General features: G+C 37.7%; 1 protein-coding gene across 2 annotated transcripts in view; it reads right to left on the bottom strand.

Annotated features, from left to right (window-relative positions):
- Positions 1-460: 460 nt before the first annotated feature.
- STAM2 (signal transducing adaptor molecule 2) overlaps positions 461-26,287 on the bottom strand; it is a 40,958-nt gene continuing 15,131 nt past the window's right edge. Inside the window, exons 4-14 of one of the 2 annotated variants that reach the window (XM_081095533.1) lie at positions 26,189-26,287; positions 25,176-25,322; positions 24,227-24,296; positions 23,456-23,642; positions 16,943-17,037; positions 11,352-11,434; positions 11,122-11,209; positions 10,077-10,131; positions 7,338-7,491; positions 4,985-5,154; positions 461-2,910 (exon numbers count right to left, since the gene is read on the bottom strand). In XM_081095533.1, coding sequence (XP_080951659.1) covers positions 2,682-2,910; positions 4,985-5,154; positions 7,338-7,491; positions 10,077-10,131; positions 11,122-11,209; positions 11,352-11,434; positions 16,943-17,037; positions 23,456-23,642; positions 24,227-24,296; positions 25,176-25,322; positions 26,189-26,287 — 1,377 coding nt within the window. In that variant the 3' untranslated portion in view covers positions 461-2,681. The remainder of the gene's footprint in view (positions 2,911-4,984; positions 5,155-7,337; positions 7,492-10,076; positions 10,132-11,121; positions 11,210-11,351; positions 11,435-16,942; positions 17,038-23,455; positions 23,643-24,226; positions 24,297-25,175; positions 25,323-26,188) is intronic. The other variant, XM_081095534.1, reaches the window with a different exon arrangement.

Here is a 26,287-nt window from a genome sequence, read left to right as displayed (position 1 = left end):
ATGTATCTTTCAATTATCATAACTGATAATTATAACCATTTCATGTCCAGGTAATTTTATAAATAAATCATCAAATTAAAAGACAATGTTGGTAGACTACATTTTCCACACTATAGAATAATATATCCAGCCCTAGCCAGTTTGGCTCTGTAGATAGAATGTCAGCTCATGAACTGAAGGGCCACAGGTTCGATTCCAGTCAAGGGCACGTATCTTGGTTGAAGGCTCGACCCTCCACCCAAGTTGGGCATGTGCAGGAGGCAAGCAATCAATGTTTCTGTTTCTCCCTCTCCCTTCCACTCCCTCTAAAAATCAATGCAAAGAATATCCTCAGGTGAGGATTAACAACAACAAAAAACTATATCCTGCTTTATATATTTTAACACCCAGGGGAAAGTTTTTTAGATTAATGAAAATTGCAATTTCAGGAATTCTTTCTGATGTGCCAAGACTTCATGTGAAATAGCAGAAGTTATTTTTATTTTTTATATCAAAACAGTAAGTATGAATCCAATGTAGAAATCTGATGTTAGACAGTTCCTTTGGCAGAAAACATTTAATTATAAACAGGTTTTAAAATAAATACAATCCCTAAGATCATAGAAAAGAAAAATAACAACCTGTATTTCTCAACACTAAAAAGATCTCAGTACACCAATTTAATAACATTTTCATACTATCAACAACCTGCAACACAAACTTCATTACAATATGGCAAAAATAAAATTATTTTAAGAGGGAGAAGAAACTTCTGAATGTATAAAATTTCACAGATAAGTGCCAATATACACTATTTATATACATGTTGCATGTTACATTATTCCAAAACTACTCAATTGGCTGATCTCGATTTAGTGGGTGTGCAATATTTATACTAGTTCAACTTCTGAAGAATTAAGCTTTTACAATTCCAATGACAATTATACATAAAATATTTACACAAATATTAAAATAGCTGTTTATTAAATATTGTTTGGGAGAAAAAAAGATTTTCCATATATATATGCAAACATTAACTGTTATCAAGAGCAGCTTTGTAAATGTTTTTTGTGTTTTGCATTCTTTAAAGAATAGATTTGTTTCCAAAAGGTAAGGTGCCATTTAGAATTTTTTATAAGTATATAATTTAATTCACATGGAAGGAAAAGAAACACTGCATGAAAAACAGAACATACTGCTTGTTTTTCCCTTTAAATGTAGACCAAGTAGTATATGGACCATGTTGTTCTAGGATACTATTTCCTTGAAAAAGGAATATACTTAGAATCAAATTTCTTTAAACAGTAAATGATAAAAATTTGTAGAGCACTATTTCATATGGATTCTTAGTAGGATGATTAAGGGCTTTCTTTAAAAAGTAATATAGAAATCTTGCTTCCATACAATTAACTTTTTAAAACTAAACTTACATTTATCGTTTTTCCCAGTCTAAATATTACATATCTGAAGACATATGTATCTGCATTTTCTATTTTGTGTTATCTAAAAAATTGGGAGATGATGCAGTAGTGTGGGAATTTTTAGAAAACAATCCCTATTGAGTCACTACCCAACTCCTACAGTGGGATCTGTTAGTACTATAAGCTCATTTAAAATGTAGATTTCAGAAAAACTGTCTTGATAGCTTTCCTATCAATCCACTGCCTGCTGTTATCCCACAGGCTCAGAAAGAAATGGCCCAATTTTTTGACAGCCTGGCACAGCAATGGTACTTAAATCACCTGTGAAGCAGCAATGTATCAATAAAAACACTTATCATCCATGGTTGGCATCCATCACATCCAACTATTAGGAATGTCTCATGGCTCAAATTCACATGTTATGGTAAAAAGGAAATGCAGCATCTCTTCACACCCACTGCATGAAGGAAACACAGGGACCACATCTTCATCCCAGAATGGCCAGTCATTTGAAAAGGTCAGTACAGTGGTAATTCTAAATTCCAGGGACCCTTGCAGGAAAAGAAATGTTCTCCAGGGAATGGAAATGTTTTCTGGGGCACTCCTTAGCCCACTACTGGCATGACTGGGGGACTAGCTAAATGCTTTATCACACATCTGCATTTACATGGTCTTCACTTTTAATAACAGAAAACACTTGGTTCCTTCCAAATTTCTCTTGCTACTGTAGACAATGATATGCTAATTATTACTCAACATAACACTGCGAGCAAAACTGACAGTACTGCAAATACAACTGCAATTTAAGGTGCCAAAAGGAAATATGTTGGCAAGATAAATGCTTGCACAATAAGATATTTGCCTTTAAAAATAATGGTGTGTGGGCAACTGAAAAAAAATATGCAGACAAAATATAAAGGTTTCGGTGCTCTCCCAATTAACATGACATTTTAGGGATAAAGGATGGTTTCTTTATAAAACGTAAACATATCATGCTGTTTAATGTCATAAGGCTACTTATTGGGTATCCAGATTTGTGTAGAGAAATTTGAAATTAAGACAAAACTAATTGGAAGCTGCCTCTGTTTAAGTTTGACTTCAAACAAACTGGACTGATAAAAACCCTTTTATGGCCTAGTAGAGTAAGAGTTTTTGTGCTTTATTTATTCACGGTCCATCCTCAGAAAAAAAAATTTTTCCCCTCTTAATATTTTCAGATTAGAGTTATAATGGTCGAATAATACACATAGAAAGGCTTTCAAGAAAACGCCTGGCTTGTTTCTAAAGGAGAGGCTGCTGGTGGTAATTTGTTTGCTGCTGGGCCATGGCGTGCGCTGGAACTGCCATGGGGAAGCCTGACAGCTGTGGCAGACTGGCTGCAGTGTTCTGGTAAGATGACAGGTCCACAGACATCCCCATCTGCTGCGTGTAGGCAGCTGTGCCAGCAGCTGATGGAAGGGCAGAGTTCTGGTTCATATAAGTAGGATTGGAAACAGGGTCTTGTCCAGGGCTACAAACAAGATTTTAAAAAGAAAACCATGTTTACTTTGCTTAGTCTAGGTTATGGTAAGAAATCAATCATCCTGAGAAAATAAATATGCCTTTTCTATCTTTTCAAGTTTATTACCTCTGCTATTCCAATTGTGATTTACTCACTCTACCTAACACTGTTAACCCTTTGTTCGCCATAAGACACAAGTGGCAGACCTTCCCCACATGCCATGCGCATCTATAGCCGCAAATCTCGCATATCAACTCTGGTCGCCCAATTTTAAAATCAGACTTATCAGTGACATCTCTGGGTTTGTAAAGAAAATTATGGTAACTTAAATTCGTAAATATTCCAGCGCATACGGAAGAAATTCCAATATCAACATATAGGGCTGCCACTCAGACACGCAAGAGAAACACTGCAACACTTGAGAGCTTTTTTTGTTCATTGAGATTTGTTTGTGTTATCATGAATTTCACGCCTAAATGGTAAACATGGTGTGCATTCTTCATTATTTTTTTACAGATTTTGTCTTTGGAGCATCAACAAAATTTAGTGTTTTCAAGGCTTTTCATGTCGACAGTTTATTTTCATTTTGCGCTCGCTTTTGTTGATATTTCCGTAAAATTGAAAATTGTCTTAATTTTATTATTGAATTTATTGTTGTAATATATTGCGCAAATAAAATTCAACCCCCATAAATAGCATCAGATGAAGAAATGATCGAATCATGCACCTCGCAAGAAGAAGATGACATCCTTCATTCAACTCCAGAGTCAGATGATTTAATTAAATTCAAAATATCATGGTGTGTGGGGATGGTTTCCATTTTGGACACGTGGCAGTTAACTGGTTAATGTACTTTTTGTATTTGGTAAGAAGAAAGTACTCAAAAAGTAAAAAATATAAGATAACAAGGTCCATTTAATCTGAAATAATTTTAAAATCTTTTGGGGAGCTACAGACTGTTTCTGACGGCAGAATCCCTGGCAGCTGCAATGAGAACAAACCCCCGCCCCCTCCGCCCCCAGCTCAAGCACACCTTTAGCCCATGTTCTCTCTCCTTCAGCACGAAGGAGCCCACCTGCTTTCCTCACATATTCTTTCCCCTTTCCTTTGGTAGAGCACTTTCAAAGCTGCCCGATTGTCAGCCTAATCTAAATCTCTACATAAAATTAGTGAAGGCAGAGAGAATGGTGGACTCTACATAGGAACCTGCATCTACCTGCAAGATAGTTCTGACCTATAGTTTACTTATTAACACTATTAAAAGAAAACTAAGTTGAAAAATCACACTAAATTACAGGACTTCTGTTTGTTCCTGTAACTACATACATTTATCTTAAAAGATATGTAATTTTAAATTACACCAAATACACTGCTCACAGTATAGGAGGCTTAATGTTTACACTACCTGTTTCTTCTCTATAATTCTTAGTGTTACCCAAGATAACAAAATTTTGCATTTTAATCGAACACCAATATGAACAAGTTTATTTAATTTCCAGATAGCTAAAATGTATACTTATGGAATTTAAGAGTAGGGAGAGACCTCAGAGATCATCTACACATGATTATATGGAGTGCACATTCGGTGTGGCTAAGCAAAGTTAATAGAAGGCAAGATTTAAATATGATTTTCAGAATAGAAGTGTTATCATAAAAAATTAGACCACAAATTCTCCAACTCAAACACATTTCTTTAAGAGTCAAAATAACAGTTTTCTGATGTTAAGCATGCATACCGATAAATATGTCTGGGACTACTTTGCTAGTCTGATTACAGCACCATGCTATGGTGTACATATATGCTAAAGTATATCATGGGCTTGGTCCCTGTGGACAGTTAGCTTTATTTTGTTCCAGGACCCAGACTATAAGCCATGGGCAACCATCTTAGTGTGGGTAACAAAGCTAAGAGCAGCATCATTCTGACTTCATGAAATTATGAATGGGCAGTTCTATAACTTTATCTCAACAGTAAAAGATAGCACTATTATTACAAAGAGAAGGTTCTACTTATTCTCCTTCTGAAAGTCTGTGAAAATGTAATGCACCCAATTATACAATTAACACAGCTCCCAAAACTTACCTCATATACGGAGCCTGCGCAGGCTGCGTTGTCACTGAGGAATTCACATTTGGAGGCAGAGATCTCAGTGGACCTATCTGATCTGGTCCGAGGCTGTAGCTTTGGGCAGCAGTAACTTGCTGAATGCTTTGACCCATATAATTTCCACCATGTGATTGAATTGGGTATGTCTATTAACAAAGAGAAAAATTGACTCACTGAACTCCCAAACATCTACCTAACAATATATTTAAAGACTTAAATGAAATAAAATGTTCTTGGTTTTACCAATCCATTCACCCCAGTATAGAAAGTGGAGTGCCAATCTATGGGAATTTATGATTTTCTTGGTTGTTCTTTTATTATGCAGGGGGTTGAAAGGAAAGGAGGTGGTGTGTTTTTAAGTAGCAAATTGGAATCCATCCAGGTTGCCTATTACTCCAAAACATGTCTTGCTGAGTGCCACAGAAAATTAAATACTCCCATGAAGGACAACCACCAGAAAGATGACCTTCTTCACCTGCACCCCCGGATGACTTAATTCACTCCTTCCTAAGAATGACGCTTAGGAGAATATGTTGAAGAATAACGGCATCAGGGCAGGGTCCTCCCTGGCAATATGTCCTTACTTCCTGCCTCTAAGACAGGACAAAAGTAAAGAGTAATTTTGTGGATAAAGGAGATGTATATTTAGGAAACAGCAAAACGGTCTAAGTCCCTTTGGTTACTTATATGTAACCTACTTAATTTTCAGAGTAACATCTTAAGGACAGGATCTAATATCTGTCTATTAATTGCAGAATTCAAAACAATGTACATGTTTAATAAATATAATATAGCAACTATCATCACTCCAGTTTTAAACTATTTTTAAGCAAGAATTATTGAAATGAAAATTTAGAATGCTAGAAATGCCAAATCAATACAGTAAGTGCAATCCTTCACTTCCTCGGCAGACTTGTAACAACTCACTGACAACAGACTGAGACTGCGAATGGACCTCTTCTGCAGTTACGGTTTCTCACCAGAATTAATGGTGTGTCAAACCAGGTTTTCCGAGTACGGACACTTTTCTTCAAGATAGAATAGGAGCTTTGACTATTTCAAATGCTGTTATGAATGAATAGTGTAGACAGAAGTAAAGAATCAAAGTGATAGAAATCTAACTTTTTAAATAATTGAGTTGTGTGTAGCAAAGTACAGGTTGTAAATCGTATGCAACTAAACACAAAAACCTGACATAAGAATGACAACCCTTTCCAGACATACAAAGAAGCAAATATAATATAATTCTTTTAATATAAATGGTAAACATTTCTATTTTGTTCCATTTTCAAAGCAGCAGCAAATAGCTCTGAAAAGAGAAGCAATATTGAATACACTCCAGATGTCTTCTGCACCCAGAAATCCTTTCTACTTTCATTGTAATGACTCTTCCATCATTTTCAAAAGTTAAGGGCATAGCATATTTGATAAAGGCATCTTGTTTGATGTGACAGTTACCATAGTAACTATTCTTTTTCTACTTAACAATTAAGTTATCTCAAGTCATCTAGATTACGCAACCACATTCTCTTCTCTTTTTGGCCTCTCCTTCACACCATCCTTTACATACCAGTTTTCATAAATTAACATGAATTCTGTTCATCAAAGCTCATTCTGAATTCAATTGCTAACTGGCTGAAATTTGAAAAAGGCTTCAGAATACTGGAAACTGATAAATAAGTATTTACTTCAGCTGGGAAGCATACGTAAGGTGTAAAGTCCTGAGAAAAGATGCTGTTCATGTATAGCTTACTGAACCTGCATCAATAAGCCGGCATCATATCCTCATGATACATGAAATTTTACCAATTTAAGTCATGCATCTAAGAAAACATAAAACATGATCTGAACTACAAAAGTAGTTCATTAACTAAACCTTTTAATAATCACACAAGTCAAAGAAATCTTGACAGAAATGTTAAATCTTGCTTGTTGAGCAATAGGAACAGCATCAGTACCTCATGTGGAAGACTTCTGATATGTTACACAGTGTCCTAAAATCTAAGGATCTATACTCTATACTTACAAAAAGGACTTATATATACTTTAAAGATTTATGCTTTATATTTACAAAGCATAAAAAGAACCAAAAGTCCTCCCATATATTTAGTAGTCTCTTTATTTTGTTAAAAATGAACTAAAATGTATTTGTGAAATATCAGTATCTAATTTGTCCTGGTGAGCACTAATTATTTAGCCAATACTTTTTGACTATCAAAAATGAGTTTTATAATCTTATTCATGAACCATAGAAAATTTAATACCATACTTTAAAACTTTTTTAAACTATTTTTTTAATTTTAAAAATATTCTAAAAAAACATGCTCACCTGCACTGGAACCCCAGCTGATGAAGGTGGGTAATGTGCTGGAGGATGGAGCTTTGAATAAACTGAATACACTGGTGCTTCATTCACCAATTTGTTATAGAGTTCCAGAGCTTCTAAGACTTTTACATTCAACTCAGACAATTCTGAATGCTTCCTGATATAGAAGAAAAGCACTTTAATACTCTTCATAGTTTTTAAGCATAAATTTAGCAACATAAATTATTTTTTAATGTAGCACATTTTTTTAAAATATATTTTTACTGATTTCAGAGAGGAAGGAAGAGGGAGAGAAACATCAATGATGAGAGAGAATCACTGATCAGCTGCCCCCTATGCACCGCCCACTGGGGATCGAGCCCCCAGTCCAGGCATGTACCCTGACCAGGAATCAAACCGTGACGTCCTGGTTCATAGGCTGACGTTCCAACACTGAGCTACGCCAGTTAGGCAAATTTAGCACATTTTCTATTCATATTTTATTTATTTATTTATTTTTTAAAATATATTTTTATTGATTTTTTACAGAGAGAAAGGGAGAGAGATAGAGAGTTAGAAACATTGATGAGAGAGAAACATCGATCAGCTGCCTCCTGCACATCTCCTACTGGGGATGTGCCCGCAACCAAGGTACATGCCCTCGACCGGAATCGAACCTGGGACCTTTCAGTCCACAGGCCGACGCTCTATCCACTGAGCCAAACTGGTTTTGGCTATTCATATTTTAAATAGTTCTTTATATACAGGGTGGGGCAAAAGTAGGTTTATAGTTATGAGTATGCAAAACACAGAACTTATATTAATTATTTTCCATACGAGAAACTGTAAACCTACTTTTGCCCCACCTTGTACAATGAAAGAATATTCAAAACGGGAAAACAGGAGGAGGAATTATTTAATTCTTATAATAACTAGCTAATGTGACTTCATAAAACTAGTCCTTTCCACACCTCATAAAATGCAATCAAATCATAATTTTGGTGCTAGGAGAATTTTGTTCCATATGTTATAGATTTCTGTTGGAAACTCAATTACAAAGAAAAAAAAATTCTCAATTTCGGGAAGAGTCCAGGCCTTAATTAAAAATCCTAGTAGAAGAAAGAACTCAGGCAAGACCCAGAGTCTGCTATGAAATACAAAATGACTGAAATAAAAACACAGTCACAAACAAAATTATGCATATTTCCACTTGCTTATATTCATGAAAGGATCAACTGAATTTTTTTTTAATAATTATCCCTGAAAATTAAAATGATGTTATATAAACTAGTCTCTACTGCTCTTATTTGTTGATTTCTTTTGAGAAAGTGAGTGAAACGAGATACCTTATTATGTAAAAACAGATCCAAATAAGAGAATATATTTTCAATTTGCCCAAGGAACTCCAGAGAAAATCCTTCTGACTTGGTACCCATCTATCTGTTCCACTGGGAGGAATAAAGAACTCCCTTTGCAACTGACAAGTTCATAAAAGTTACATGGTCACTTTATCAGGCATCCATCAAGCCTGTTTATTAAAAGTAGCTCTTTTTCATATATACGCAAGAGGCCTAAGAGACAAGAGGCAGAGGCCGGCAAACAGACAGACACAGGGCTCTCAAATAAATGAGCTGGCCTGAGACCTATCAAGACTTGTCACCTTTCCTCTTTAAGAATGTGATACCTGAAACAAACAAAATATGCTGTTTCCTCTCTTGCATGTGTGACTGTATGAGGTAGGTCATACTTTCAGAAGTATCAGTTGTAAACCACACAGGAAGCTTCAGACATTAGTGTCCATGCTAACAGAAGTATGGCTAAGAATTAACCACAGGCTCCTTTTCCAGTTTGATCATTCATTGACCATTAACACCCCTGCACCGAAACCAAAGTAGCAGATGTTTAAATAGATAGTTAATGCTTTCCTCAAAATAAGAACAATAAAATGTGATGAGATGACCACTATCATTCCATTAAGTGCAACAGGGATGTATTTTTCTTTTCTGTAGGAAATACAAAGAATATATTACAAAAGCCCGATGGAACAAAGACTATAATCTCCAGTGACTAGAAAAACTTGCTGCTACTACCCTTCTCTGGTGAAGGCAAGTAAGTAAAGTAGTCCCTGTTCTTGTGCGGCTTTATGTAGCAGTTCAATAAACAGAATCTAAAAAGGGATGACTATGAAACACTAACGCCTTATTATCCTTATCTTCCCTTCACTATTACTTCTCCCTCAGATAGAAAGCTCTGAGGAACAGAAGGGGCTAAAAATAAATAAAAAGATCAATACCCTGATAGCCTATCTTTCTGTGCTGCTGCTATTTCTAAGAGTAAGAGTAAGAGTAGCTGGGATAATGAACTTAAAAACACAACAGAAATACAAGGAAGCAAAATAATAGAAGGTATGTTCATTGGATTTAGCTTCACAAATAAAAGGGAAATTTCATTTGAAAGTTTTACAAATACTAATTCTCATCACATAACAAGACAATGCTTGACTAAGATCCCTGTTCTCATTTTGCACTCTATACAAATTTATTCTTCATTATTTATTATCCTGCAATTCCAGCCCAAGTAAGAAAATGAAGACTGGCACCATAAGAACAAGAGTCCATGCTTCTACAGATACTCTGTTGCCATGAAAAAAAAAAATTTTTGTTACCAAAATAAAAAGTAGCACTTTGCTATTAGTTGGTAAGAGTTTGAGAAACTAAGAAGTAATTTCAATAGATTGACCAGATTGACCACAAAGAATCTCACCTATCAATCTCTTCAAGTTTTTCATCTATCATTGGACCCATCTGTTGGCAGATACCTATAAATATAAATATATTTTAAAATCTTTAAACTTAAACCAGTTTAAGTAAATTTAAACAATGTTTAACAACAGAGCACCACTATGCAACACCATGCATAATACAAAGAGAATGCTACAGGAAGGACTACATAAGACCTAATTTTAATACTATTCAGCACCAATATTAATATCATGTGACCAAAGGCAAAGTAAAAAAACCCAGAAATTCCACTGTGTTCTCTAAAAGTACTAAGTTTTACAGGCTGTGAAATTTGGAGTTATCTCAAAATCTTAAAAATACTTAGGAAACTATCATTAGCTACGTAAAATAAACTTGAGTCAGTGTATAAAATATGTAATTATGAACAGATGAAATACGAACATTTTTCATTTATTTAAGCCATTTCAAAATTAAACATGTGTATTTCCAAATTAAACACTGATATAATGACCACAATATTCCATAGTCATAACTAGACTTTCTTCTATTGAAAGATTTAAGATTTATCCATTGGTAAAGATTTTTCCCCTCAAAGAATTTTTTTAAAAGGCATAAAAACATTTACTTTGTTTCAATTCCTTGAGGATTATAAAGACATCAGTATGCATCAAATTACTACATTACAAAGTTAACACAGATCATGTATAATTTTGACCTTTAAAATTATACAAGAGAATAAAAACAGGAATAAGAATTTTTAATATTTTGACTCATTAAGTTATTAATAGGCTGTTATTTCTTATTCTGTCCTTTTTTAGGCTGCCAATCTCTTCGGGCAATTTCATTAGTGGGCTTACAGAAACACAAAGACTTTCTTCTAGAAGAGGATAGGCAGGTTTATAACAACAATCTCCAAGTAATATGTTTACTGTGTAACTATACTATTCTGTTTCCCGCCAAAGATTTCTAATCCCTACAAGCAAACACAAGGCAGAAGAAATTTAAGATGTTATAAACCACTAAAACATTAGAGGACAGTAAAGTAATCCCTCATATTCACTAAGTACCTTCTAAGTCCAAGAGGTCCTGGGAGTCTGGTTTGGAATCAGCTGGATCTATACTCTGGAGTACCTGCAGGGCTCTATCCATCTTATCCTAAAAAATAATAGGATACTTTAAAAACTCACTAGAGTTTTCATTTCAATGAACATAGAAATTACTCTTTCCAAGCATTTTCAAGGACAGTGCATTTTAAAAGTCGTGATAATTTAACTATTAAACAAAAGAAGGGCTCTACCTCATCTATATAAACAGGCTCAGGCTCTGATATCTTAATTTCTTCTTCTTCATCATCAATTACATTCAATTTGTCCACAGCTGCTATGAAAACAAAGTAAACTTTAAGTTCCTCAACATTTACTATGGTCTTTTAGTCATTTGTTTCTAAGCAGTCTGTAATTATCAATAAGAAAAAAAGGAAATTCTTTAAATAGTACAGTCATTGCATTTCATACGTTATTACATATGTTCAATTATTGATGCCACAAATATTTAGCTTTTACTATGTGCCAGGCATTGTTCTAGGCATTGGAAATACACCAGTGAGTAAAACAGACAAGAATACCTGCCCTCATGGCACTTCATTCTGGTGGAACAAGCAAGCAATATTAATGGGAGAGATCATAACAGGCATTTTCTGGAAAATGGATATTACCACTAGAGTGAATAAATATAGAAGAGTAGGGTATTCATTTATGGAAGGCTGATCCAAAACAGAATCATTTTTTTCCCATTAGAAATAATGTAAAATGAATTACAGTGGGGCCCTGACTTACGAGTGTCCCGACTAATGAGTTTCTCGAGATACGAGCCGTCTCTCGGCCGATTTTTTGCTTTGAGTTGCGAGCTAAAATTCGGGTTACGAGCCAGCTTCAGATACCCCACCACTAGTTGGCGCAGTGAACGTCACAGTGAACGCCACAACATCAGCCCAGCATCAAGTGTCTCACTCGTTCACTTTTTGATTTGACATATGAGTAATTTGAGTTACAAGCTCTGTCACGGAACGAATTAAACTCGTAAGTCAAGGCCCCACTGTAATCCATTCCAGACCCCTAAATGATTTCCTGTTTTAACCTTTCTTATATATAGTACATGTCTAATGTACTGTTTAATCTATAAACACTTTAAAAATAAAAAGGACATGAAATGTAAATGAAAATTTAAAAGTGAAATGTACAGTAAAGAAGAAAATTTAATATTAAGCAGCAACAAAAGCAAAAAAAGACGAAAATATTCACAGCACAATTTTCTGAGATATTAACAACATGAGTTTTAGCAGTAAACTGACTCATACTTGCTCATTCTCTTCTTTGTCGCCTGTGAGACACCTGACTAATCATACAGGTATCATGAGCATGAAAGGGTTGTCTGGTTGAGAAGCAAATTGTTTGAGATGGGAGACATTCAAGAATTGAGGTTTGACTATATCATCTAGTTAGCTAATTCCAGTTAAATTTATGCACTCTTTCTACACTCTTTCCTTGCTATAAAAAAAGTATTTCCTATCTGAACAAAAATAGACTTGATCGCAACTTAACTTTAATAATTAAAGCAACACAAAACAAAAAAAACCTCTCATATAGAGAAGGTTGAAAAATAATTTATACATATACCCTCAAACTATTTAAATGTTAATTGAGTGTTGTTATCATATACTATCTATCCTATCTAATAATAGAGAAACATGGTAATTAGCCGTACCTCCGCTACTCTTCCTATTGGCTAATCAGGGCGATATGCATATTAACTGCCAACCAAGATGGCAGCCGGCAGCCAGGCACTGAAGCGAACAGGAGGCTTGCTTGCTTCAGTGATGGAGGAAGCCAGTGACGTTCCCCGCCTGCCACTGCCGGACTCTGAGCTTGCAGTTTAAGAAACATTGTTACAAATATAGAAGCTAAACAAAACCCCAGAAACCTGCTTTCAGCCAGCCGGGCTTCAGCCAGCAGGACCGCAACATTGTTTCAATTATAGAACAAATGCAGATCCCTGCTTTCAGCCAGCCAGGATCTCAGAGCTGGAGTGAGGGGGACCGCAACAGTGTTACAATTATAGAACCCAAACAAACCAAATACCTGCTTTCAGCAGCTGAGGCCTCAGAACTGGAGCCAAGCCTCAGAGCTAAAGCTGGCCCAGAATAAAAGAAAAAAGAAAAAAAGGAGCAGTTGGGAGCTTCAGTCACCCGCCAGCCTGAAAACAGCCCTCAGTCCCTCACCCAGACTGGCCAGGCACCCCAGGGGGCACCCCCACCCTGAAGGGTATGTGACCAGATGCAAACAGCCACCATCCCCTCATCCAGCCTGGCAAGGCACACAAGTGGGGACCCCCACCCTGAAGGGGGTGTGACCAGCTGCAAACAGCCATCATCCTCTCATCCAGACTGGCCAGGCACCCCAGTGGGGACCCCCACCCTGATCCAGGACCCCCTTCAGGGCAAACCAGCTGGCCCCCACCCGTGCACCAGGCCTCTATCCTATATAGTAAAAGGGTAATATGCCTCCAAGCACCGGGATCAGCGGAGCAGCGAGGCCTCCCGGCACCGGGATCAGCATGACAGGGGGGAGCGCCCAAACCCCCTGATCGCCCTGTGGCTCTGTGTGTGACAGGGGGCGGGGCCACAACCTCCCTATCCGCCCTGCTCTGTTAATGACAGGGGAAGGCGCCCCAACCCCCTAATCAGCCCTGCTCTGTGCCTGATACGGGGTAGCTCCCCAACCCCCTGATCGCCCTGCGGCTGTGTGTGTGACAGGGTGTGGTGCCCCAACCCCCTGACCAGCCCTGCTCTGTGTGTGACAGGGTGCGGCATCTCAACCCTCCCTCCCCCCCCCACGAGCCCTGCTCTGTGTGTGACGGGGTAGAGCCATAATTTCCCCATTGGCCCTGCCCTGAGTGTGACTGACGGTGCCCCAACCCCCTGATCAGCCCTGCTCTGTGGGTGATAAAGGGCGGTGCCCCAACCCCCTGATCCACCCTGCTCTGTGTGTGACAGAGGGCGGTGCCACAACTTCCCTATCGGCCCTACTCTGTGAGTAAAGGGGAGAGCTCCTCAATCCCCTGATCAGCCCTGCTCTGTGCGTGACAGAGGGGAGCTCCCCAACCCCCTGATCGACCCTGCTCTGTGCGTGACAGGGGGGAGCTCCTCAACCCCCCTGATCGGCCCTGCTCTGTGTGTGACAGGGGGCAGCGCCCCAACCCCTGATTGGCCCTGCTCTGTGCGTGACGCGGTGGCGCCGCAACCTCTCCATCGACCCTGCCTTGAGTGTGACAGGGGGCGGTGCCCCAACCCCCCAATCGGCCCTACCCTGAGCATGACTAGGGGTGGCATCGCAACCTCCCGATCCGCCCTGCTCTGTGCATGACAAGGGGTGGCGCCCCCAACTCCCCAATTGGCCCTGCTCTGAGCCCGACCAGGGGCTGCACCTAGGGATTGGGCCTGCCCTCTGCCACCGGGGAGCTGGCCTAAGCCAGCAGGTCATTATCTCCCGAGGGGCCCAGACTGCGAGAGGGCACAGGCCGGGCTGAGGGATCCCCCTTTTCCCCCCAAGTGCACAAATTTTTGTGCACCGGGCCTCTAGTATATATATAAAAGCCCAGCAACCATTATGGCGGAACGACCAGAATGATCAGTCACTATGATGAGCACTGAACACGAGGGGGCAGACACTCAATGCAGGAGCTGCCCCCTGCTCGTCAGTGTGCTCCCACAGCAGGAGTGCCGCTCAGCCAGAAGTCGGGCTCACAGCTGGCAGCGGCAGTGGTGGGAGCCTCTCCCGCCTCCCTCCACAGCAGCGCTAAGGAGTGGCAAGCCAAGCAGTAAGGAGCGAGCAGGGAGGCAGTTAGGAGCGAGGGGTCCCAGATTATGAGAGTTGGACATTCCCCCGAGGTCCCGGATTATGAGAGGCCACAGGCCGGGCTGAGAGGCACCCCCTCCCCTCAGTGTACGAATTTCATGCATCGGGCCTCTAGTATTTTAATAAGCAAACTTTGGTTAAAAGAAAATTACAATAAACCTCTGTATAATCAAAGAATCTTTAAGTCCCCTCAATTAGCCACTTCTTTAAAATATTTGCCTAACTTTCAAATATGTCCTAAGAAGCAGAGTTTAGCATAACATAAAAATATAATGAAAACCCAGAATGTTTTTTACTTTTAAAACTGCATCTCAATCTCTCCAGCCTATGCCAAGGAGAAATTGCTGTATTGGATCCCATGAGCATGATTCTATCAGGTTATTAAAAATGGTACCTCCATGCCGAAACCGGTTTGGCTCAGTGGATGGAGCGTCGGCTTGCGGACTGAGGGGTCCCGGGTTCGATTCCGGTCAGGGGCATGTACCTGGGTTGCGGGCACATCCCCAGTGGGAGATGTGCAGGAGGCAGCTGATCGATGTTCCTCTCTCATCGATGTTTCTAACTCTCTATCTCTCTCCCTTCCTCTCTGTAAGAAATCAATAAAATATATTTAAAAAAAAAAAAAAAAAAATGGTACCTCCAATTTTCATATCTATTTACAGTTAGACCAGAGGAATGTAAAGTATAAATAGTGGTAAAGTACTTGGTATTCAAATGAATATTCATCTACCTCAGCCTTATTTTAATTAAATGCAATACTCCACCATACAAAAAGGATGTTATACAGCAGCAATTTTCAACCAGTGTGCTGCAAGAATTTTAATAGTTTGTGTGCCACAAGATGCAAAACGTTGAAAATCACTGTTATATACAATGCACAGAGCTTTCAATTTAAGTACTCTAGAATTGGTAAGGATTGGCACCAACATGTCCTATAATGAATCAGTATGAGGACAGACTGGCTGACTTTAGAATCCCAGCTCTATCACCTACTACATAAGCCCTCAGCCTCAGTTTCTTTATCTGTAAAATGGGTTAACAAAATTACCCATCTCACAGACTTGTGAGGATTAAATAGTGTAAGCAGAGGACTTAGCAAAATGCCTGATACATGACTGCTCAAACAGCCCTGAGCTCTTTTATTTCTGATCACCACCATCATTAGTATTATTATTATTAGCTGTTCCTTACACTCAGCTCCCCTCACCTCCCTGCCTGCATCACAAATGGAAGCTTTCTCTGCAAGGTTGACAGCAGCTGAGGGAAACCTACCATCTTGTTAACATTATTATTGTCTGGAGCAGGGGTCCTCAAACTTTTTAAACAGGGGACCAGTTCACCGTCCCTCAGACCGTTGGAGGGCCAAACTATAGTTTAAAAAAAAACTATGAATAAATTCCTATGCACACTGCACATATCTTATTTTGAAGTAAAAAAACAAAACGGGAACAAATACAGTATTTGTATTTGCATGTGGCCCGCGGGCCGTAGTTTGAGGACCTCTGGTCTGGAGTATCCTAGGATCAAATCAAGGTGGGGAAGAGCCTCTCCTAACCCCTGTAACCACAGTTGGCACTTGTCAGCCAGCCCCTAGCCCCACTGCCCCTCCTTCAATACTGTGGTTCAATGATGAATAAAACCAGGATCCTTTGTATTGAACCGACACAAACTGCCTCTTAAATTACAAAGAGGTTGATTTAAATATTTAATTGGTCACAAATTATTTTACGCATTATATGTCACTACATATGTTAACTCTCAGAAGATTTAAAACACCATGATAAAGAAATAATTCTTGGAACTGACATGGATAAGTTAACCCCTTAAAAATGGTAAGAAGTAGGTTAAATTGTATTGCCTATAAATGTTTTAAAACAAGAGTTAAATGCCAATTTACTTTATATTCAAAATTGAAGCATAAAAATCAAATGAAAAAAACTTGAATCAATTTAACCTTCCCTAAGATTTAACTTACCTGCCTCTGACTCCATGTTTAAATTAGTTGTTACAAAATTAGATGGGAAGAGTCCTATTCCTCTATGATTTTCTCCTTTCCACCAGTTGGCATCACTAAAAATATAGTGCAAAAATGTCATTTGTTCCTATACATTTCAATGCATTTGTGTCAAGATGAATTATGATAAAAATTAAATTTAGCCTCCTTTGAAAAATACTAGTTCACATACAACTATATTTAAAAGTAGGTCTTAAATTTAATAAAAGATATAAAAAAGCACAAATAAAACAAATCCATATTCTCATACTTACATTTAGAATTAGCAGTTGTTCACATACAATTCCAGGCTTTTAAAATAATAAAAAGATTATAGATAACACTGACGTCCCCTTTATCAACAACCCACATCTATCCTACCATACAACCACCTTAAAGCTGCTATGTAGCCTTCTTGTCAGTGTATTTTTTATTCATTTACAAATATCTTTAAGCCAACTCTATATAGTTATAGATCTTTTCAATTACATTTTAATACTTTCAGATTTTTTTCAGATGTTTATCCTTTTTAAAGTTCTATCATACGAATATGGCATATTTGATTTATCCATTCCCTTACAGATGGACATTTAGGAATTCCAATATTACACCATTACAAAGATTGAGGCAATGATCACTCTAGATTTGGGGACACACCTGCAATACTTCTCTCTAGGCTTATACACAAACATGAACTTGCTGGGCCATCCTATATAATAAAGCCCTAATATGCAAATCGACCGAACTGCGGAACAACCGGTGGCTATGATGCACACTGACCACCAGGGGGCAGATGCTCAACACAGGACGCTTCTGTATTGAGTGTCTGCCCCCCACCCCGAGAGGTGGGTTGACCAGTGACAGCAATAGGGGGGTGGGGCCAGCCAGTGGGCGGCGCCAGGACGCCAGCCAAGGCAGGTACCAGCGGGGGCCCCCTGACTGCCCCGTCTGCAGGTCGCCCCACAGATTGGCCCCGATCGCCAGCCAGGCCTAGGGACCTTACCCTATATATTGGGAACAGTCTCTTAGATTTAAAAATTCAAACCTGGCAAGGCTACTCTAACACTAAAAAAACAGGGTAATGCAGTGATGATCTGCATGGACTCTGGTTTGCACATTCTGTGGTCAGCCCTTATGACTGTATGACAAAGCTAATTACTTAACTTCTCTCTGCTTCAGTTTTTCCACCCATTAGATGGGGAAAATGGTACTACTGCCTCAAGAAGGATCATGTTATATACTTTTTATAATCAGGGCAAAAAGATGTAGCTGCCCATACAACAGCAAGATGCCTTTCACCTGTATGAAAAGTATGGTCACTAGTGCATGCAGCATCCCGGATTGCAAAAGGGATGTCTGACTGCTGGTTTAGGCCCGATCCCCTAAACTGGCAGTCAGACATCCCCCGAGGGCACAGGCCAGCTTGAGGGATGACCCCCTCCCATACACAAATTTTGTGCACTGGGCCTCTAGTAGATATAAGCATTTCCCATTTTATTAGATAGTGCCAAATGTTTCCTAAAGGGGTTATGGCAATTCACACTTTCCCTAAGTAGCATGTGAGAAAGTCATTTCCCCTCATGCACATTAACTATCCAAGCAACATGATATCATTCAGGAGAGAAATCACATCTGCTGTGCTCATCTGCATTTCCCCAGTATCCATGTGTGCTTGCTGGCCTTTCAGAGTATACAAACTGCTCATTCAGGTCTCCTGTCCATTTCTGCCCCCACTGGGTTTTCGCATTTTTTCATGGATCTGTAGTTCTTTCTGTATTCTGGATAGCTATTGTCTGAACTTCATTATGAAAATACCTTCTCTCAAACTGTCACTTGTCTATTAACAAATGTGTATGGTTTTATTCCACTGTGTTTTTTGTTCCATGTTATCAAATTTAACAATCTTTTTATGGATTACACTTTTATTTGAAAGAAATCTTTATCCTTAAATTCCTAAATCTCTTCTATATACTTGTACTTAATAGTTTTAGTTTTCATTTTTATCCCTCTCTTTCATTCATCTGGAATGAAATTTTAGGTACTGTGTGAAGCTGAATAAAATTTTATTTGTACCATATAAAGAACCATTCACACCAGCAAAACTTACTGAAAAATATCTTTTTTACTGATTTATGATATCCTATCTTTCAAACAGCAAGCTGCTATCTGTTCATGAACCTATTTCTGGATTCTATTCTGTTGCAATAGTCTATATTTATTTACTACACCTTATTAATATGCCTTGGTACCTGGCAGGGAAAGGACCCTCTCATACGTTCACATTTCTATATTAATATTAAAATGTTTCAAGTTCTCTATAAAAAGTTGTTGGGATTTTAATTGGAAATGCACTGAATTTATGCATTCATATGGGAAAAATGAAATGTACAATATTAAGGTTTCTTCACCATGAACCCAGTAAATGTTGTATGTATTTCTATTTCTTTAAAAGAATTTTATATAATTTTGTCCATAAAGGCCATATACATCTTTGTTAGGTTTATTTATTCCAAGGTCATTATAATTTTTGTTACTGTTGAGAGTGGCATCTTTTTCTATTATACTTTCTAAATAGTTGTGATTATAGTAAAGCATACCATTGATTTTATATGTTGAGCTTGTAGCCAACAACCTTAATGAACTCTTATCAGTTTTAATAGTTTGTCCACCAATTCTCTTGGACGTTCTATATGGACAATCATAAAATCTGAAAATAATGGTAAGTTTATCTATTCCTATTCAAAAATTTTACTTATTGAGCAGGCATTCTTAAAGATGAAACTTAAGGATAAATTAACTTCTATGATTCTGCAACTTTATTTCATTTAAAAAGTACAACAAAGAGAATTTACTAAGTCATAATTCACATGCTGGCACCAAGATGGAACTCTTAATTTACAGGTCAAGGCCGAGGAAGGGTTAAAGGCTTCCCAGAGGATATAAAATCTGATATGGCTTTTGACGTTTCAGTACGCACTCACCAGAAGGAAAAGGAAATGAGGGCTGAGGAAGTAAAAATGCCCTTCTCCATTCTGGTTAAGCAAGAAAATTAAAGACCAAAGAAATAAAATACACTGAGGTAAACAAAGTCATTTTGTCTCATTTTTAGGGCTCAAAATAAACCTAAACCTAGCCTCTCTTTTAAGATACTGACTTCCTAACTAAAACAATTTATTTGTTATAGCTTATTAATATGCCTTGATACCTGGCAGGGAAAAGACCCTCTCATACCTTTTACGACAATGGCTGAAGATAAATGAAGCCTTTTATGGATATGGTAATCATGTGAGAAAAGTGCTATTTCTGCCACAAACATACAAATAGTAAACCTGGAAACTTAGTAATCATGTGGGGGTCTTTTCTTAAAATTACCTGCTTTACTTTTTAATTTGGGAACAATCTTTCTAAACTTTGGAATTCCTTGCAAACCTTCCTTGCAAGTAAAGTTCCTTTTCTTTTCTAAATGCGCTTGCTTCCTTTGATAGGGCTTTCCAGGCAGAGAGAACCAAATGTACAATGCCACAAAAGTCTAATCACAACATGGCATTTTTGGAACTGCAAGAATTCCACTTATTTGAAATGGTATATACAGAACAAACAAGGAGTGGTGAGATAAAGCTAAAAATGGAAAAAGTAAAAAGCCTTTTGGTACACTGTTAATAAGAAATTGTGCCTTTTCTATCAGTTCCATGTTTCTTCAATTGAAGTCCAAGAATGCTGTATTTTCAAGGGACTTTTTCAAGTTCTACATGTGAAATTCTTTATTTTATGCTTTCATTTCCACAGCAATATAAATACAATGAATACAGTCATATTCTGAATCATCTAGAACAGGGGTCCTCAAACTTTTTAAACAGGGGGCCAGTTCACTGTCCCTCAGACCGTTGGAGGGCCGGACTATAGTTTAAAAAAAACTATGAACAAATTCCTATGCACACTGCACATATCTTATTTTGAAGTAAAAAAACAAAACGGGAACAAATACACTATTCGTATTTGCATGTGGCCCGCGGGCCGTAGTTTGAGGACCCCTGATCTAGAATCTAGATTCTAGATGACCTGATTTTAACCTAAGACTGCTACTTAACTTTAGTTTGCCTTTGTTTAAAATCTTGCAGTGATAACCAATCACCCAGAATGACAACATTTAACCTATACATGCTGATAAGTATGTCTATGGCAATTTTAAGATTAGAATATTCTGTCTTCAAAACAAGGGCAATCAACTTACACATCCCATCACATTCATGTTGAATTCTCTTAGCAGTTACAAAGAAAAAAAAAGTTCTTTTTTGCAGTGATAAGTCTCAACTGAAAATCGTTTTGTAAGAGTCTAAATAATTTAATGAATTTGTGCTTTAATTAGACATCAGTAAAAATAACATGTGCAGCACAATAACATAACCCTTTACTCAGTGCAAGCTTGTAGACTATAATAGGTATACAAACACCAAAGAATGTCAAGAGACAGAATATTTATGAAGGACTCACACAGTTACAAAAGAAAAACTCAAGAGATTCGGTTATCACAGCACAGGGTAATACAGGCAATCTGGAGATAGCGATGAAGTACCTGTGCTTTACCTACCTTGTGAGCCAGCAATTTATTTTAGAAAAATTTTTATTACATAAAAGTAATGCTCAAAATTTGAATCTCAGAGTAAAAACTACTCCTTTTTAGATTTGTTTTTATTTATTTTATGTCTTTAATTTTATAATTAAACGAGAGGCCTGGTGCACGAAATCATGCACCAGTGGGGTCCCTCGGCCTGGCCTGTGGGATTGGGCCGAAACTGGTTCTCTGACATCCCCTGAGAGGTCCCAGATTGTGAGAAGGCGCAGGCCAGGCCAAGGGACACCACCAGTGCATGATTGGGGCCGGGGAGAGACACGGGAGGTTGGCCAGCTTGGGAGGGGCTGTGGGAGAGCTCCAGGGCGTGTCCAGTCCAACTTGCTCAGACCCCAGCAGGAAGCTCACCTACTGGTCCGAGTGTCTTCCCCCTGGTAGTCAGTGCACATCATAGCAATTGATCAGCCAGTCAACTGTCTGCCCCCTGGTGGTCAGTGCGTGTCATAGCGAGTGATTGAGCGGCCTTACGATATCATTAGCATATTATGCTTCGATTGGTTGAACGGCCGACTGGACGATCAGACACTTAGCATATTAGGCTTTTATTATATAGGATAAGAGTTTCAGAAGTGTAAACCTAGGTTCTTTTGTAAATATTCTCACTAAAACAACACTCAGAAGCCTGACCTTTCGGACTGTCACCATTCAGAGCCCACACATCTCTTCACCTTCACATCTATTTACTCTCCTTCAGGGATGATGTGCTCAATTCCAAAGGGTTATTTTTAAAAAAGGAAAAAACTTCTGTGAACACAGTGTTATCTTGACTGCCTGAGACCTTTGTTTTCCGATTCTCAGTTACTGCAATATTTTTCTGTCCTTTCAAAATCAAAGTTCATCTGAAATGGACTCTGGATAAGCCTTCTTTCCCAGATGCTTGCACCACATGCAAATCTGTTCTCTTCCGGACCCCAACACTGCCTCTTTTATGGCATTCACATAGAATTCCATACAATTACATGCATAGCAATTTTATTTATTTAGGTTTTTAAAGGTTTTTTATTTATGCCCGGCTGGCATGGCTCAGTGGTTGAGCACTGACCTATGAACCAGGAGGTCATTGTTCAATTCTGGCTCAGGGCACATGTCCGGTTTCGGGTTTGGTCCCCAGTGCGGAGTGTGCAGGAGACAGCCAATCAATGATTCTCTCCCATCACTGAGAATCTATCTCTCTCTCCCTCTCCCTTCCTTTCTGAAATCAAGAAAAATATAAAATAAAATATTTTTTATTTATTTTAGAGGGAGAGGGATAGAAACATAGAGAGAGAAACATTTATCAGCTGCCTCCTACAAGCCCTCTACTGTGGACTGGGCCACAACCCGGGCATGTGCCCTGACTGGGAATAGAACCTGTGACCTTTTGGTTCATGGGTCAACTCTCAACCACTGACCCACACCAGCCAGACCTGTATAGTAATTTTAACTCCCTTACTTTATTCTAGGTTTTAGAAGATAGAACTGTGTCCTCATTTTAAGAATTAGGGAGGAGCCGAGCATAGCTTTTGGTTGCTTTGACCAAAGGTAATATAGCTTTATGTCTTCCTAAAGTTGACTTGCCAGTAATTTTTGTATACAAAATCCCCAGTGTAAATGCATTTAGATAACTGAATATTTATGTTTCCCAACTGTAATACTCACTTAATACATCTTTTATGCAAGATATAAAGTAAAATCAAATTGAACAAAACAACAAGGAAATCATATTATCTCGTCTAACTTTTGTAAGTTTTATTTTAGGAAAAACAATTAAGATATGAACAGGTCCTATGATATACTGAAGTCAAAGAGCTGAGTATCCAGGGTTCTAAAGTAAGGATATGATCCTGAACTTCAAAATATTGCAGAAATAATGACTGAAAACATACCTGTCATCCAAAACAATAATAATTTCACCATGTTTAAAGGTGAGTTCATTATCCTCAACGGCTTCAAAATCATATAAAGCTCTCACTTTCCTTGCAACTTTATTATTTAACTGAACTTCTGCAGATGGATATAAGGATTTTGTTTCCGTATGCTGCTGCTTCTGCTCTTGCAATGATAATTCAATAGCTAGTTTGAAAAATTAAAATGCAAAAGAAAGGTAGCCAAAATTAGTTCTGATTTTTCCAAGTTTAAAAAGAAATATTAGATAACGTAATATTTAGTAAGAATAAAGCAAGTCAGTATTTTGTTTAATTAAACACTAAGCAGTTAACTTTCTTGAGGGGCAGAGAATCATGACATTTTTTAAAATAAGGTTTTTGCTCATTCCTGATTATAACAGTCTGTCATATACAGCAGCTATTATTTTTATAGCGAACAGATTGTGACATTATAAAATGGGTAGCTTTCCATATAGGACAAGCCGTGCACATATATTTCTGTGCTTGACTCATAACTTTGGCATTAAAGAAAAGGTGAAATGTGAGTTCTCCAAAGGTAGGATATTAAATACATATTACTGACAAAGATAATGAATTAAATTAATCTTATCACGTCAATTGTTTTCCTTACTTTTCAGACTCTATTAGTGTCTAGATTTGAAAATCCTAAAATACTAAAAGTATACCCAGTTTTATTATAATATTTATTTCAATAAAGTGTTCTGGCCAGGATGTTCCCAGTAATACCAAATTACATGTTTGATGACTTACCTTTAGCTATGTCTTCATCTTCTTTGTTTTTGTTCGATGATGTACCATTCTTGGCAGCAGTTGAGACAGTCTGTAAACATACAACTAAAATAAACACAACTATCCTTTCAAAGAAAACACAAGCTCTATAATTACTCATACATGCTAATTTAAAATAAAACTGATATTAACTGAGTTTCATTTAAAAGTGAAGTTTTTTATGCTAACTTTAAGTAGTTGTTTTCAAATACTAAAATAAAAGATCAGAATTTTCATGAAAACATTATAAACTCAAAAGACACAACTGGCTTATACCCCACGTAAGTCTTCGTAGCTGACACAGAACTTGGCATACAGAAAGCGCGTGAATAATAATCTTTCCCGATTGCACTTCCTGATCTAAATAATCCAAGGTCCCTTACTCAGTGAGAGGTGCTGTATCACTATAGGCGGAGAGCTACAAGAGAAGTGGCAGCAAGAAGCCATGCAAATTACTGAGGAGGAGGAAGGACAATGACAAGGAGTGCAGTTCTAGGAATGCTTGCTAAGCCCCCTTTTACTACTCACTGTGCAGCTCTTCAGGCATAGCAGAGGACGAAAGAAGGTCATGCTTAAACTTAAAGGTATGGAAGACACATATGCCCAGGATTCTGAATCATCAACCAGTTGGTTAACACAGATTTTTTTAAGAATGACATGCAGAAAGGACAGAGCAGGAAAACGCTTGATTTTTTTTTTACTTATAAGACTTCTGTCCTAAAAATGTACCTTGAATCCTTAGACCTGGTCATCTATAAAGATTCTTTTTGTCTCTTTAGTCTACAGTCTAATATATATATATTCCTCTACTTAGTCTCTTTCCCTAGCACATATCATAGCATGATTAAAACAGACCTTGCCCAGATTTTACATAAAATACATACCCTCAAAATAGTATAGGGTCAACCATGGGTTTGAATGAAGCTCTTACCTGAGAACCTGTTGGAGGAAAAGTAATTCCTTCTTCTTTCATAGATTTAATAGTTGCAGATATCAGACTAAACTGAGGGTCCTTTTGAAATTCTTCTGACCACTCCACCATTAAAGATTTCAATTTTTCACATACTTTAGGATGAGCCTTTAAAAAAGGCAAAGAAAAAACAATTGTGGTTAAAATTAGTACGTGAATTATTTAACAACAAAGAGAATTATCACCAAAATTTTCTTTGCTTGAACATCAACAAAAGGCCAACAATCTCTAGCCTGGATGAGTACTTGATAAATGCCTATTTACATTTTAAGATACAATTATTTATGGAGAAATTACCCTTTTTGAACATCAATTTCTAAGCCTTACTGTAATGACAACAAATCTTTTCTATTCAGAGATCACTTTTCCTATGTTTTCTTAACATTAAGATTTTTATGCCAACCAAACAAAAATCTGGTGCTTCAAGAGTTTCCATTTCAAAGAAATTAGTAACACCAACCCTGTAGTGAAGACCCCCTCCATCCTGCTCTAAACTAAAAGCCCCCTTTGCTCTCCATCTCTAATGGGAATCGTACAGAACGGTGGTTCATCTGGACTCTAGTAACAGAAACCTGAACCTGAACCTCAGCTATGCTACTTACTAGCTGGCACGACTTTGGACAAGTTACTTAATTTCTAACCCTCAGTTTCTGCATCTATAAAATAAGAATGACAAGAGAAGCTAACTCCTAAGTGTTGTCAACACATTAAACAAGAGTATATGTAAAATGCTTAAAGCAGCGGCTACCAACTAACCATCGGTGAAGATCACCAGCTATTATCATTAGCATTATGCTTTGGGAAAGAAAACAGTTTTTGGTGCTACAAGTGAAAACAACAAATTTTAGAACAGTATTTCATTACAAATTTATCTAAAATTGATTTTATTTACAATACTTTATTAATGCTCATATAGTTAAAATGACAGAGTACATACATATTTTAATAACTTAAATATCTTTTTAAAAATTTACCTTATTTTTTATCACTGCACGTACTTCTGTTGCAAAATCACGGGAACATACTTCTAAATGAAATATTTTTCCACAGTTTGCCACACAAGCCTCAAGAAG

Source organism: Myotis nattereri (assembly GCF_964212035.1).
Source record: "Myotis nattereri genome assembly, chromosome: 7".
Lineage (NCBI taxonomy): Eukaryota > Metazoa > Chordata > Mammalia > Chiroptera > Vespertilionidae > Myotis > Myotis nattereri.
The sequence above is the reverse complement of the archived record's forward strand: the minus strand, read 5'-3'. Positions and strand labels throughout refer to the sequence as shown.